Source organism: Scyliorhinus canicula, chromosome 18 (genome assembly GCF_902713615.1).
Source record: "Scyliorhinus canicula chromosome 18, sScyCan1.1, whole genome shotgun sequence".
In the NCBI taxonomy this organism is placed as follows: Eukaryota; Metazoa; Chordata; class Chondrichthyes; order Carcharhiniformes; family Scyliorhinidae; genus Scyliorhinus; species Scyliorhinus canicula.
Genome location: NC_052163.1, coordinates 61,306,207 through 61,322,560, shown reverse-complemented (window position 1 = coordinate 61,322,560; position 16,354 = coordinate 61,306,207). Strand labels below are relative to the sequence as shown.

General features: G+C 47.4%; 1 protein-coding gene across 4 annotated transcripts in view; it reads left to right on the top strand.

Moving 5' to 3' along the window:
* Positions 1–14,194: 14,194 nt before the first annotated feature.
* The window catches only part of cacna1g (calcium channel, voltage-dependent, T type, alpha 1G subunit), an 827,599-nt gene continuing 825,439 nt past the window's right edge, over positions 14,195–16,354 (top strand). For all 4 annotated transcript variants that reach the window (XM_038776398.1, XM_038776397.1, XM_038776396.1 and 1 more), the window contains exon 1: positions 14,195–15,061. In XM_038776398.1, the coding sequence (XP_038632326.1) occupies positions 14,754–15,061 (308 nt within the window). In that variant the 5' untranslated portion in view covers positions 14,195–14,753. The remainder of the gene's footprint in view (positions 15,062–16,354) is intronic.

Sequence of the window (16,354 nt, the reverse complement as noted above, 5' to 3'; positions counted from 1 at the left end):
TCCGGTTTATGCAGAGCCTCAGACAGAGGATAGACCTTCATTCTGTTGTCATACTTTTAAAAATCCTTCCCAGAACCTCAGAGCAACAAATCGAAGAAATCGCTTGACTGAAATGTGAATTTTCCTGTGTGACTACAATCTCCCACGAAAAGAGTTTACCTTTATGTAACACCGTTGAAACTTAAAATGCCCCAGGCCCTTGAGAGGAATGTTCTCAGGCAAACTTTGACACAGATTGATAAAAGGAGACACTAGGACACAGATTTGATCAACAATGTAAGTTTTCAAGAGTGCCTTAAAGGAGAGGGAGAGCGGCTTGGGGAGGGATTTCTAGAGCTTGGGGGTGAGACAGCTGAAGGCACACCTGCCAATAGCGGAGAGGGGGAGGGGGGGGGGGGGAACTTTAGGGTTGTACCAGAGGCCAGAATTGGAGGAGTGCCAAGATCCTGGAGGGTTACAGGACTGGAGGAGGTTGGTGGTGGGCCAGAGTGGGATCTGTACAGAGATGACGGATTGCATGCAGAATTATGAAACTCAACAACACCTCATTTTCCCTTCTTCTCGAGATCCAAAATAATAGTTAGTATTTTGTCTCCCTATTTTGGTCCAGTCCTGCAGAATAGGACGTTGACCCTCACCAAGGTTTCTCAAATTTAAAAATCATGACACAGCAAACAGACAATTCACAAATCCGTCCCAATTTCATTTCCTTTATCCAACTTTTCATACAGGAAAATGTTGTAGCGTCTGCAAAATATGCCACAAAGGGGCAGAGAGAGGAGGGTGCAAAGATATATCCTAGTCACTAACAGTGCACAGGATAGGAAGAGAACCTACTGGTTACGATCAGATAGGTAAGAGTAAGACAAGACTCTTGCAGCGAACTGAACAACAGAGGAAAGGATTTGAAGAGGATGGTGTTCATAGATACATAGAAGATAGGAGCAGGAGGAGGCCTTTTGGCCCTTCGAGCCTGCTCTGCCATTTATCATGATCATGGCTGATCATCCAACTCAATAACCCAATCCTGCTTTCTCCCCATAACCTTTGATCCCATTCGTCCCAAGTGCTATATCTAGCCGCCTCTTGAATATATTCAATGTTTTAGCATCAACTACTTCCTGTGGTAATGAATTCCACAGGCACACCACTCTTTGGGTGAAGGAATGTCTCCTTATCTCTGCCAAAATGGTTTACCCTGAATCCTCAGACTGTGACCCCTGGTTCTGAACATACCCACCATTGGGACATCCTCCCTGCATCTACCCTGTCTAGTCCTGTCAGAATTGTATAAGTCTTGATGAGATCCCCCCCCTCCATTCTTCTGAACTCCAGTGAGAACAATCCTAACCTAGTCAATCTCTCCTCATATGACAGTCTTGCCATCCCTGGAATCAGTCTGGCAAACTTTCACTGCACTCACTTGAGAGCAAGAACATCCTTCCTCAGAAAAGGAGACCAAAACCACACACAGTATTCCAGGCCTCACCAAGGCCCTGTATAATTGTAACACACCCCTGCTCCTGTACTCGAAACCTCACTATGAAGGCCAACATGCCATTAGCCTTTTTTACTGCCTGCAGCACCTGCATGCTTACCTTTAGCGACTGGTGCACACTCTCCTCCCAATTTACAACTGTTCAGGTCATAATCTGCCTTCCTGTTTTTGCTTCCCAAGTGAATAACCTCACATATATCCAAATTATACTGCATCTGCCATTGATTTGTCCACTCGCCCAACCTGTCCAGATCATGCTGTAGGACAGTGTTTTTCAAACATTTTTTCCACGGACCCATTTTTACCAACCGGCCAACCTTTGGGACCCAACCCGGCTGACCTTCGCGACACACACCGGCTGACCTTCGTGCCCCACGCCTGCCGACCTGCGCGACCAACCATTTTCTCTTACCTTGTTTGTTGCTGACAATAATGGAGGAAATGAAAATGAAATGAATGAAAATCGCTTATTGTCACAAGTAGGCTTTAAATGAAGTTACTCTGAAAAGCCCCTAGTCGCCACATTCCGGCGCCTGTTCGGGGAGGCTGGTACGGGAATTGAACCGTGCTGCTGGCCTGCCTTGGTCTGCTTTAAAAGCCAGCTCTTTAGCCCTGTGCTAAACCAGCCAGGAATGGTTTTAGGTCCCTTTGGCCCCAATGGTCCCTTTGGCCCCCGAACTGGAGAAAAAAAGGCTGCGACCATATAGAAACAAATGCGGCCGCACTGCGCATTTGCCCGATCATCGGTGCATATGAGCATAGTTTTGTGCGTGCGCATCGATGATCGGGCACGCATGCGCAGTGCAGCCAAATTTCTGTTATCTGTTCCTTGACATTTTGAAGGCCGCTCACAGCCGGCATTATTTAAAGTCGGCTACTGCGGCTGTTGCACGCGGATTTGCGTGATTGGGAGCGCCGCGACGGACAGCTCCGTGACCCTCCCGCACCCGTCTTCGACCACCCACGGGTTGCGCCCTCGGGTTTGACAATGCCTGCTGTCGGATCTCTACACCCTCATCAGTTCACCCTCCCAACCAACTTGGTATCATCTGCAAACTTTGAGATGTTACATTTTATTCCCTCATCCAAATCATTAATATATTGTGAATAGCTGGGGTCCCAGCACTGATCCCTGTAGTGCCCCACTAGTTACTGCCTGTCAATTTGAAAAGGGCACATTAATTCCTACTCTTTGTTTCCTCTCTGCCAACCAGTTTTCTATCCACCTCAATACACTTCCCCCCCCCCCCCCCAATCCCATGCGCTTTAATCTTGCACAACTGGTCTATAATTTTGACGTATCTTTTCCATCCACTGCCAGAACCAAAGGTGAAACTAAAAGGGAACTTCCGTGGCTCCGAAAAACAGCCCAGAGGGATAATATCCTATCATCACCTGTTACAAGGCAGAACACAGCCTTTTGGGCCAATTCATTGGCCATCAGACACATCAATCAAACCAAGTTATTGTTGAGGCCAGCCAATTTTCAATCACCAGTCTAAAACAGCACAGCCTCTGGATCTACTGTTTGAATTGCTTTGCCTTAAAATCACAGGTCCATTAAAAATACATGGAAATGGCAGCACGCTGGCACAGTGGTTAGCACTGCTACCTACGGCCCCGAGGACCCAGGTTCGAATCCCAGCCCTGGGTCACTGTCCGTGTGGGGTTTGCACATTCTCCCTGTGTCCACGTGGGTTTCATCCCCACAACCCAAAGATGTGCAGGGTAGGTGGATTGGCCACACTAAATTGCCGCTTAATTGGAAAAAAAAAATATTTTTTAAAAATCCATGGATCAAAACGTCAACTGCAACAATAAAAGGGGGAAAGAAGGGAATGGATTTAGATTTATTGTAATGTGTACCAAGGTATAGTGAAAAGTATCAGTCTGCATACAGTCCAGGCAGATTGTTCCATACATGAAAAACATTATTCATACAATAAATGCACAATGCAAATAAATAGACACAGGGTGAACTATACAGAGTGTAGTGCTGCAGCAGTAGAAAAGCTGTATGGAGAGATCAGTTCAGTCCATAAGATGGTCATTCTGGAGTCTGGTAACAGCGGGGAAGAAGCTGTTTTTAATCTGTTAGTGCATATTCTCAGATTTTTGTATCTTCTGTCCAATTGAAGAGGTTGGAAGAGAGAATAATCCGGTTGGGAGGGGTCTTTGATTATGCTGCCCACATTCTCAAGGCAGTGGAAGGTGTAAATAGAGTCAATGTATGGGAGATGGGTTTGCATGATGGACTGGGTGGTGTTCATGACTCTCTGTAGTTTCTAACGGCCTTGGGCTGAACAGTTGCCATACCAGGCTGTGATGCAGCCCGACAGGGTGCTTTCTATGCTGGCATTTATAAAAATTGTCAATGTGGATATTCCGAATTTCCTTAGTTTCCTGAGGAAGTATAGGTGCTGTTGTGCTTTCTTGGTCGTAGCGTTAACATGGGTGGACTAGGACAGATTGTTGGTGATGTGTCCACCTAGGAATGTAAAGCTGTTAACCATCTTCACCTCAGCACCATTGATGCAGACAGGGTTGTGGACAACACTTTGCTTCCTGAAGTCAATGACCAGCTCCTGAGTTTTCCTGATATTCCCACGTGGAGGACGCAACATTGGCGGCCATGTTGGGTGCCTCCTGGACAAAGGGAAACCTCGGAGCGCAGGGACCCGACCGCATGGGGAGAGCAGTGACAGCGGCCATCCTGGACGGCCCCCTAGCAAATGGAAACTCTAAAGGAATATTCCCCAGGAATAGATCAGGCTGCTCTGATATCCTGAAGACCACCACTTTCGGGCATGGCTCCACCCTCATCCCCGCCACTTTGGAAATTGCATCAAAGAAAGCTGTGCACAACCCATCAAGTCTGGGGCAAGACCAGAACATGTGGGCGTGGTTGGCCGGGCCTCCTTGGCACTGCTCTATCTCTGGGAAGAACCTACTCATTTGAGTTCTTGTTAAGTGGGCTCTATATACCACTTTTAGTTGCATCAGGTTGAGCCTTGCGCACGTGGAGGTGGAGTTGACCCTATGCAATGCTTCACTCCAGAGGCACCACCCTATTTCAATCCACAGGTCTTCCATTTCTTATTGCGTCCAGTACTGTGTCGGCCCTTTCTACCAGTCGTTCATACATGTCGCTACAGCTTCCTTTATCTAGAATGTTTGCGTGCAGTAACTCTTCCAGTAATGTTTGTCGTGGCGGTTGTGGGTACGCCCTTGTCTCCTTTAGTAGGAGGCCACCTCCGCGCGCATCCACTCGGCTTCTGGCTCCTTGATCCATCCTCTTATTCGCTCGGCTGTAGCTGCCCAGTGGTAGAGTTGTAGGTTTGGGAGGGCTAGCACCCCCCCCCCCCTTTTTTTGTCTTTTGTAGGACCTTCTTTGGGATCCTAGCATTCCTCCCCCCCCCCCCCCCCCCCCAATACAAACGCCATGATTAGTTTCTCACGTGCTTTGAAAAAGGCCGTGGGGATGTAGGTCGGGATGGATCTAATAGGAAAAGGTACCTGGGCAGTACGTTCATTTTGATTGTCTGGATTCTCCCCACGAGGGAGAGTGGAGGTGTGTTCCATCTTGGCAGGTCCTTTTTTACTTCCTTTATCAGACTCGTGAGGTTCCATTTGTGGATCCCTTTCAAGTCATGGGCTATTTGGATCCTCAGGTAGCGGAGTTTGTGTCGGGTTGTTTTAAAGTCAGTCCCATTATTGCTGCCACCCCCCCCCCCCCCCCTGCTTGTGGGTGTACTGGGAAGATCTCGCTTTTGCTCATGTTGAGTTTGTAGCCCGAGAAGATGGCAAACTCTTTCAGGAGCGCAATGATTCGTCCATGCTGTTTTGTGGGTCCGAAATGTAGAGGAGCAGGTCATCTGCATAGAGTGAGACTCTGTGCTCTCTGTCACCACTTCGGATCCCCCACAGTACACGTTAACTAGTACTATCGGTGCCCCATCCAGGGCCCTGCTGACCGTCCCCCTGGGTCCGTAAACGTCTTTGTTGCCCGAAACAACGTCCTCTTGCTGATCAGTATTGCCACCCTTGTCCCGTAGCAGGAATGGTAGGTCTGCCCCATCCAAACCTTCCCTACCCGCAGTCAGTCCTGTTCTTTCAGGTGTGTCTCTTGGAGGAAAACTGTGTCGGCTTTCATGTTTCATAGGTGCGTGAGGACTCTGGACCTTTTCACTGGGCCGTTGAGTCCCCTTATGTTCCAGGTGACTGTCCTGGTGGGGGGCTTCTGTGCCCTTGTTCCTGTGGGATTAACCATACTTATCTTTTGTACGCCCGTTCCTTTGCCTCCCTAATCGCCCGCCGTAGAATCCTGTTCGGCTGGCGGTCAGCAGCACCACCCAAAACTGCAGACTTGCTGTCCGACCTCTCAGAATCTCTCCAAACGGAGAAAATTAAATTCGGCATCCGAGGGTAAGACGACGGCTTCCACAGAACGTGGGAACCATTCACCCAATTGTTCCAGGACTGTTTGTGGCCAGCGAACAAGCAGAAGAATAGCCAAGTAGCCAAGAATCAGGGGAAAGTAGCCAAGGCATGAGAGAAGGGAAAGACCTGGGGGGTGGGGTGGGGGGGGGGGGGGGGGGGGGGGGGAGAACAGCTAAACCTAAGAGAAAAGAAAGGCGAACCACAGGAGAAGGGGGAAAGGGGGGAAAAGGGGGCAGAATGGGAGGGGGGAGGGTGGGAGGGGAAGAGGGAAGAGACAGCGAACAATAGAGGGGAACCAGAGAGGGGAGGTGGGGAGGCAAGAGAATGACAGCCGGAAGGGGAGCACGGGAAACGGCAACAAACGCAGCAAATACAGTAAAAGAGCAAGGAAAATACGGGCGAAAGACGGGACAATGCCCAAAGCGGAGGTGAACGCGCGACGGCAGTGGCAGCGAAAACTATCCAGAAGCAAGTAACAACACCAGATCCATTCTCGTATTGCCCTCTCTGTATTGGACATAGCTACTGCAATTGCTTCTCCGGCACCCAAATGTATACGTACCTCCCCAGTTTCCTTACAGCTCCCCCCCCCCCCCCCCCCCCCGCCCCACAAACAGGAGCCTACATATTTGTTAAACATAATATTGCTAACTGGACAGAGTTGCTGTTTTTGAGCTAGTGTACAATATCCTACCAGAGTTTTTTTCCTCTTCTATATATATATATATTTTAATCTGCGTAAATATCTGTAAATATACAATGTTCAAAAACCCAATAAAATACATTTATATAAAAAAAAGTTTTGCTGATATTGAGGGAGAGATTGTTGTCGTTGCACCACGCCACTAGGTTCTCTATCTCCCTCCTGTACTCTTACTCATTGTTGGTTGAGTACGGTTGTGTCATCTGCAAACTTGTAGATGAAGTTGAATCCAAATTTTTCAACAGTCGTGTGTGCATAGAGAGTATAGTAGGAGGCAAAGTAAGCAGCCTTGCGGGGCCCCGGTATTGAGAACTATTGTGGAGGAGGTCTTATTGTTTATTCTTACTGATTGTCTATGGGTCAGGAAGTCAAGGATCCAATTGCATAGGTTTTGGAGTTTGGATATGAGCTTGCCTGGGATTATGGTGTTGAAGGCAGAGCTGTAGTTAACGAATAAGAGTCTGACGTAGGAGTCCTTATTGTGGAGATGCTCCAGTGATGAGTGTAGGACTAGGGACCGTTGTGGCAGGATGCAAATTGCAGTGGATCAAGGCATTCTGGAAGTACGAAGTTGATGTTTTCATGACCAACCTCTCAAAGCACTTTGTAATGATAGATGTCAAGGCCACCGGATGGTAGTTATTGAGACACATTGCCTGGTTCTTCTTTGGCACCATGTATGAGAGTGGTCTACTTGAAGCAGGTGGGAACCTCAGAATGGAGTAGGGAGGTTGAAGATGTCTGCACACACTCCCGCCACTTGGTCCACGCAGAATCTGAGGGCACAACCAGGCACTCTATAATTTTTTTTAAATAATCTTTATTGTCACAAGTAGGCTTACGTTAACATGGCAATGAAGTTACTGTGAAAAGCCCCTAGTCGCCACATTCCAGCGCCTGTTCGGGTACACAGAGGGAGAATTCTCAGCTGGTACGGGAATTGAACACAAGCTGCTGGCCTTGTTCTGCATCACAAACCAGCTGTCTAGCCCTCTGAGCTAAAGCAGCCCATTGCAGCCCATCATGACCCGTTGCTTTCCAAGGGTTCACTTTCAAGAAGGCTGATCTGATTTCTGAGGCTGTGGGTGTGTCTGAAGCTGTTGCTGAAGTTGACAATGGTTTGTTGACTTCCTGCTCGAAACTAGCATAGAATGGGAGTTCATTGGGGAGGGGTGCTCTGTTGCCGGAGATTCTACTCGACTTTGCTTTGTAGCCTGTTATTTTGTTTAAGCTTTGCCACAACCAGCTCGTCTGAGACTCTACTTTCGTCTGATATTGTCTCTTGCCCTCCCTAGTAGCTTTGTAGAGGACGTACCTAGATTTCTTGTATAGGTCAGGGTCGTCTGTCTTGAACGCCTCTGACCTGGACTTCAGTAGAGAGTGAATCTCCCGGTTAAACCATGGTCTCCGATTGGGGAACGCACGTACTACCTCCTTTGGCACCCAATTTTCGACAGACTTACTGATGAAGTCTGTAACGGTAGTGGCATATTCGTCTAGGTTGGCCACTGAGTTTTTGAATATGGACCAGTCCACTGACTGCCAGGAGTCACATCGAATCTCTTCTGTTGCCTCGGACCAGCATTTCACAACCTTCTTAACCAAATTCGCCCACTGAAGTTTCTGCTTATATGCCGGGAGAAGGAGCACCAGCTTGTGCTCTGATTTTCCGAAGTGTGGTTGGGATTGGGTTGGCAGGCATCCTTGATCTTTGTGCAGCAGTGATCAAGGATGTTGAGGTCCCTGGTGGGGTAGATGTGTTGGTGGAATTTTGGCAGTACACTCTTGAGGTTGGCCTGCTTGAAGTTCCCTGCCACGATGAACAATTTATAGCGATATACATTTCATCAGGCACGTTCTTCACTTGCGCCGAGGGTGAGATGTAGACCGCTGTATGAAGGCAGAAGTGAACTCCCATGGAAGGTAGTATGGACAGCACTTCACAGCCAGGTATTCCAGGTTCAGGGTGCAACAGTTCACCAGGGTCGCCATGTCTGAGTGCCAGGGGTTGACAAGGAGGCAAACACCTCTACCCTTCGCCTTGCCCGATGCCAGCGTGCGGTCCATCTGGTGAATTGAGAAGCCGTCAGGTTGTGTGGCACAGTCCAGTGAAGAAAGTGTGAACCGTGTCTCTGTGAAACAGAGAACACAGCAGTCTCTCACTTCACTCTGAGACAGGGAGTAAACAAGAAGAACCTTCACAAAACATATCGGCAAATAGGGAGACAGGCATCTTGTTGCTATTTGGAATAACTACGACTGAATGTCGTCATACATCCATATTCGGAACTTACAAAGGTTAACCTACTGTGCATAGATATCACCCTCTCAACATCACCTTGTATTATGAATGCAAAACAACTCTCGTTGTTTCTGAGCTGCACTTTAACCTTTAGCCTAAAACTGATGAGGAGATTCTAATCTGCTAAATTCCCATATTATGCAACAGTTACACTCCGAATGACCTCAGCCCCACGTACTTAAGTATTAAGGTTCTGTGATCTTAAAACAGACATATCTTCACCTCAGACATAAAATAATTCTGCATTTCATGTTAGAACATTCCTACCCAGGGCAGCACGGTGGCCTAGTAGTTAGCACAACCGCCTCACGGCACTGAGGTCCCAGGTTCAATCCCAGCTCTGGGTCACTGTCTGTGTGGAGTTTGCACCTTCTCCCCGTGTCTGCGTGGGTTTCGCCCCCACAACCCAAAAAAAAAATGCGGAGTAGGTGGATTGGCCACGCTAAATTGCCCCTTAATTGGAAAAAATAATTGGGTAATCTAAATTTAAAAAAAAAAAGAACATTCCTACCCTTATAAACACCATGAGCGACAGAATGCAGGAATATGATACAAGTGTGTACTTCCAACCTTTCTCACTTTGGCCTCAAGCACTTTGGGTGACTTGAATGCCATATTTGCACAACAGAAGCAAATTACAACTCTGAGGCTGGTAAATGGCATAGATCCTTGGTTTTATATATAGAGGCATAGAGTTCAAAAGGAAAATTCTTACAAATCACTGGTTAGGCCTTGGTTAAAGTTTTGTATCCAATTCTGGGTAACACACTTTAAGAAGTAGGTCATGAGGAGGATGTAAGATTTACCATAATTGTATCATGGATGCGGGATTTCACTGATATGGGGGGACTAAAGAAGGTGGGATTGTTTTCCTTATAGCAGAGAAGGTTAAAGGGAGATTTGATGGATCTGTTCAAAATGAGGAAGGACTTCAATAAACTAGATAAGGTGAAATGTTTTCCACTAATAACAAGGTCAGTGATCCCAGTCCACAGGTTTAAAATAATTGGCAAAAGAAACAGACAAAGGATAAAGAGGTCTTTTACCGTGAGTTATGATTTGGAATGCACTGCTGAAAAGCAGACATAAGAATTAGAACGTAATTATGGCACAGGATGAGTCCATTCACTCCACTGAGTACTCCAGTCAGTCTCATTGCCATTTTCTACTCCTGGAGCCCCAGGAGGCCAGAGCAAACACTTCAAGAACATCCTCAAAGCCTTGAAATGGTGTAACATCCCTACCAACACCTGGGAGGCCCTAACCCAACACCGAATAAAGTGAAGAAAAAGCATTCGGGAAGGAGCTGAATACCACAAATTTCATCGGCGAGAGCAAGATGAAGCCAAATGCCAACAGCTAAAGGACCGCGTAACAACCCGAGGAGCCCACCCACCAACTCATCCAACCACTGTCTGTCCCACCTATGATACAGACTGTAGGTCACACATTGGACTCCTCAGTCACCTGGCAACTAAGAGTAGCCCTGCACGTGTATTCCCCTCAAGTGTCCGTCCAATTTCTGTTCAAAATCATTGATCATCTCCATTTTCACCAGCTTCGTGGGCAGTGAGTTCCAGGTCATTACCACTCATTGCATAATAAAGGTTCTTTCTCGCATTCTCCCTGTATCTCTTTCCCAAAACTTTGAATCTGTGTCCCCCTCCTTGGGTCATCAGCAAAGGACAACTTGTTTTTCGTGTCTACCTCATCTATACCTGCCATAATCATGTACATTTCTTTCAAACCTCCTTTCAATCTCCCTTGCTTCAAGGAGAAAAAATGGCAGCTTCTCCAACCTCAGCCTCCTCATCTTGTGGAACTATTCGGATTAAAAGGCAATTGGAAATATAGTTGAAGGGAGACATGAAGGGGCCATGGGGAAAGTGTAAGATGAATGTGATTAACAAGTAGCTCTTTCAAAGAGCCAGTACAAGCACAGTAAGTCAAATGGTTTGGAACCATATTGCCATACCTTCACTGCTGCTGGAACAAAATACTGGAACTTCCTCCCTAACAGCACTGTGGGTGTTCCTACAATATGGGCACAGCAGCGGCTCAAGTGGGCAGCTCACCACCTTAAAAACAATGAGGGGTGGGCAATGTGTGCTGGCCAACGAGCGACGCCCACATCACATGGACAAACATATTTTTTTAAAGACCTTTGTCTGTGCTGTATGATTCTATCCTGTTACTGCTTCAAGGAAGAATCTGCTAAAGGTGCTAGAGGTACTGAGTTTATTTAAGATTCTGGACCAACCATCACGGCTCAACCAGCAACAGCAAGCAGATTGAACTGCTATTGATTCCCAACATTTTTATGGTTTTGTCCTTGGGTGCTTTTTTTCAAAAAAGGTGCTTCAGGCTTCCTTTTACTGACGAGCTGGTGATCCAGGCTGTGCCCACCCCCCCCCCCCCCCCCCCCACCTACCTATCTACTTACATAGATGATGGTCACTGCACTTACTTGATGTGTAAAGACACTTGGAACATTTGGGTAACATAAAGCAGGTAATGTTAAATAAACACCTGCAAACTCCTCAATACTCATACTCAGTTCAGCAAATGTCTTCTCTGTCTCAGCTAAGCTCCCTTTCAATCTGTCTACACCATCATTTCTTGTTCTGGGCTCTACATTCTTTCCTTGAGATTTTCTTCTTGTCCCCCATTTTGTTCTCTTATTCCATATTCTCCTCTGACCCCCATATTCTCTCCTTTTTCCCCATAACCTTCCCACATTCTTATTTACCCATGATAACGTTTGATTCCCTTACCTAACAAGAATCTATCTACCTCTGCCTTCAGAAATTTTCAACTAGGGGCGGCATGGTGGTGCAGTGGGTAGCACTACTGCTTCACGGTGCCGAGGATCCTGGTTCAATCCCGGGCCAGAGTCACTCTCCGTGTGGAGCTTGCACATTCTCCCCGTGTCTGCCTGGGTCTCACCCTCACAACCCAAGGATGTGCAGGTTAGGTGGATTAGCCACAGCAAATCGCCCCTTAATTGGAAAAACAAATGAAATAGGTACGAGAGATTTATTTTATAAAGATTCCGCCTCCACTGCATTCTAAGGCCGACAATGCCGAAGTCGCACAAACCTCGGAGATAATTTTTTTTCCTTCATCTCTGTGCCAAAAGGGCGACCCTTAATTTTAAAACAGTGCCCCCTGGACTCACCCACAAGAGGAAACATCTTTTCCTTGTCCACTTTGACGCGGCCATCCAGGAACTAAGATACTTCAATCAAGTCACCCCTCACTCTTCTAAATTCCAGTGGAAACAAACTCAGTTTGTCCAACATTTCGACATAAGTCAACGCGCTCATTCAAACTCATTCAGTCCAGTTAACCCTTAATTCCGGATTATTATTGAATTGAAATTTCACCAGTGGCCACAGCAGGATTCCACCCTGGCCCCCAGAGCATAATCTCGAGTCACTGGATTATAACACATCCTGACCACAAGTGACTTATGCTTTAGAACACCCAGAATTCTGCAGCCATCCTCCATCTCAACTCTGATGGAACCTTTCCAGAATCTAGCAAATTTTGGAAAATGAACAACAGCACATCTACTACCAACTCTTTTCAGGACCCGAGGATGGAGTTGATCTGGGCCTGCAGGCTTCTCAGCCACAGCTCCATCAGTTTTTCAGTACAGCTTCCCTAGTGATTGTAATTTCACCGAGTTTCCATCTCCCTTCCACCTCCTGATTCCCTTCCACCACCAGCTATTGATGGAAAAATTTTAGTATCGCCTATTGTCCTCTTTCCCCATATACTCCTCACCCAGGACAGCATGGTAGCATAGTGGTTAGCACTGTTGCTTCACAGCTCTAGAGTCCCAAGTTCGATTCCCCGCTGGGTCACTGTCTGTGTGGACAGTTCTGCACGTTCTCCCTGTGTCTGCGTGGGTTTCCTCCGGGTGCTCTGGTTTCCTCTCACAGTCCAAAATGAGGGGTTATTGGGTTAGGGGATAGGGTGGGCTTAAGTGGGTCAGTGAAGACTCCTTGGCGTTTGATGTTCCATGTCCCATTATTTTCTCCTTCCATTTCTCCTCCTCAATTACCATGAGTCCTCCCCGCCAATTCCGCCTCTCCCAGTTGATCCTCATTGCGCCCGAGGGAAGCCAATCACATGGGGCTGGTGGTGAGGGCGCCACCCTCATTGGCGGCACCCACCGTCGGCGGTGGCCAATCGCTGCTCGGGGACCGGAAACGTCCACCTCCCGACTGTGATTGGCGGTTCCGCGCGCTAATCGGATGAGAGGCGGTACCGAGTGATTGGGAGATGGGAGATGGGAGAGGGGAGAGGGGGGGGGGGGCAGGTTTGAATCGAGTTGTCAACAGCCGGCCGCGCGTACATAAGACGATTTGCACCAATCAGGGGCAGCCCCTCGCGTGCTTTGGTTTTGAGCCCTGATCCGATTGTGGTGGTGCTCACAGGGGGGGAGGGAGGAAAGAGCCAATCGGCGAGCACGGGGGCGGGGCTCCAAGTTTCGGTGCGATTCCAGCTGTGGCGGCACGTGGAGGCGGGGAAAGGGGCGGGGCGGAATGACGCAGCCGGAGCGGCGGCCAATAGCGAGAGGGAAGCTGCCCACCGGGACACGCTGACTGGGTGAGCCGGCGGGACCGGGCCGGCCAATCGCGGGTGAGAGCCAGGCAGAGGGGGGCGGCTGTCTGAAGTTTGCCTGGGAATTCCAGCTGCGAGGTGTGCAGGTTCCAGTGTGGCCATTGTCAGTTCCAAAGCTCAGTGAGTACAGCAAGAGAGAGAGAGACAGAGACCAAGAAGACTTCAATCAACACTCTGCACCCAGCCCATCATTTAAAAAAAAGAAAACTCGCAGCAGAAGATTCTATGCAACCAACAAAAACAAAATGAATTTGTCATCAGTTCATTCCTGCCTCAGAATATAATAAAAAGAGACATCTTCGCTTGTAGTGGAATCCCTTTATTGCAAGACGCACGCATACCTCTTGTGTGTATTTTTTTCTTTTTAAGCAGCTGTTGGTTTTACCAGGACTTCAGGAAAAAAGAGTGGGAATTAAATGCATCACAAGAATTTGCATCAATAATTGCTGCTTCAGATTAAAAGGAAAGACAGAGAGAGAGATCCTTCTACAGGGATTTGTGTTGCAAAGATGCAGCTTTTGATTAATTCCATCATCCTCTGAAGACTGTATAGGCACTCCGGGGGTAAAAGAAAAGAAAAAGAGGATTTTGTAAGATTTTTTAAAAAATCACCAGTGACCTCTTTCGTCTTTAAATGTAGTTCTCTTTTTTGTGTTTGTCTGAGAGGGCGGAAAAATAAATGCATTGTTTCCGCGAGGGGTTCTCTCTCCACAATAATCAATGATTCCTCAGATATTAAACAGAAGTACTTCTTCATCTCTGGTGGAGGAGCCGAGACAAAGGGATTTTGCAGAGCTCTCCTGAAACACATCCAAACTATAAGCAGCATTCTGTTTGTCTTTATTTTTTTTTGTTGGTAAAAGAACTAAAGAGAGAGACTGTCCCTAATGGGATTCAGCGTGGGATTTTTTTCCAGTTATGTGTAAGATGCTTTCCAAAGAAGATATTAGGTGAATGAAAGAACTGAACGACTACCATCAGTCAATTTAGATGCAAAAGATTCCCCCACACCCTTGACTTTTGATATAATCATGCCGGAATTGGAATTGACTCCAAAGGAACGATTTGATGCTTTGATTGCTCTTTGAGACAAGAGGGGAAAGAGGAGAAACAGGTCAAAATCCCTCCTGGTTGTTGGCTCACAGGGGATTCCAAACTCTGCCCCTGAAAGAGGGGAGATGGCCGAAGAGGAGAGGGACGCCTGTCCGAAAGACGGGAGACCGCCGCTGCCCAGCACTTTCGTCAAGCTGAACGACTTGGATCGAGAGGGCAGTCGAAGGGAAGGCGAGGTGGAGCCAGCCGGCTCGGAGTGCAGGGAGCCCGGCCCGGAGTACAGGGAGCTCCCGGAGGCAGCGGAGGGCGGCGGAACCCAACAGGAGGAGAGCCAGGAGCACCTGCCCTACCCCGCACTCGCCCCCGTCGTTTTCTTCCACCTGAAACAGACGACCCGCCCCAGGAGTTGGTGCCTTAAACTGGTCTGTAACCCATATCCTTTCCCCAGTTTGCACGCTAACGGTAGGGGGTTTTTATTCCTGAATCTCCATTGAGTAAGTGTTTCTTTCAATAAATAATCTACTCTTTATGTTTTCCCCTCTCTTACGTGTTGGTGCTGAATTAGTTCAATTGCTATAGCGTATTCTGAAAAAGAAAGTTACACATAGAGTCAGCCCTGTTTGAGCGATGAGGCTATCTCAGTCGCTATTGTCACCCCAGTGCTATTTAGCATCCAACGCACTGTTTGGAAATTTAAGATTGAGATGTCAGTCAAAACACTGAGGACAAAATGAGTTACTCTGCCCCCCCCCCCCCGTTGATGAGTTCCAAGTTTGAAGTGCAATCACTGGGCGGTGTGTGAATGGGAATTGTTGAGTTTCCATATGTTTCAGGGTGGCGAAGGAAATAGACACTATGTAAAACAGACCAAGTTACATCACCAGGCTGCATCCTACTGCACGCAAGAAATCGGAGCTTGAGGATTTCCAATATGTGTGTGTGTGGTGTTTAAAACTCAGCGTGGTTCCAAGGATTGTTTAAAATCCGCCCGCAGCCTCACCCGTGTAACAGTTTCATTGTCCAGCACTGGCCCAATGATCGACCCCCAGTTGATCATACAGAAAATAGTCTTTGATTCATTGGACTCTTTAGGATTTGCGAATCGCAGGTGTCCGGCTGTTGGATCGCCCTCCATACCACTTAAGAGCTCTTTTCGTGAATTAGATTAGAGTTGGGCAGTAGCAGACCCATTCATTGTGTGCGGAATGTACTTACTTCTGTACAGGTGTATACTTATCTACAGGTTTATGTGTGTACAATGCCTACACAGAGGTTCATATGCTTATTTTGTATAGGGATAGCTGTGTATATTCGTGCACAGGTGGTGTAGCTACAGGTATTTGTAGGTCTGCATGTGCATTAATATTTGCATAGGTGTGCGTATGTGTATGTACAGGACAGTGTATGTGTGTGAGAAATGATACCTAGATCTAAGAGTGTTTCTACATCTATGTATAGATTTGTGTGTGTGTTTCCGTACAGGAGGAGCATTTGTATACCGATCTCTCCATGAGAATGCAAGTATTTGTGTGTGTTTGTGGTAGCTGGATATTTGCGCATAGGTTTGTATGTGCAGAAATGGGCAGGAGTGTTCGATGTCTTGAGTCAAAATCCTAAATGCCATCATTGAAGGAATCTCTCTAGCATTCTGTCTGTCTGTCTTTATGTCCATCCATCCATCTGTCTTCATGCCTTATGCATTAATGCTATAGAATCAGCCATCTAT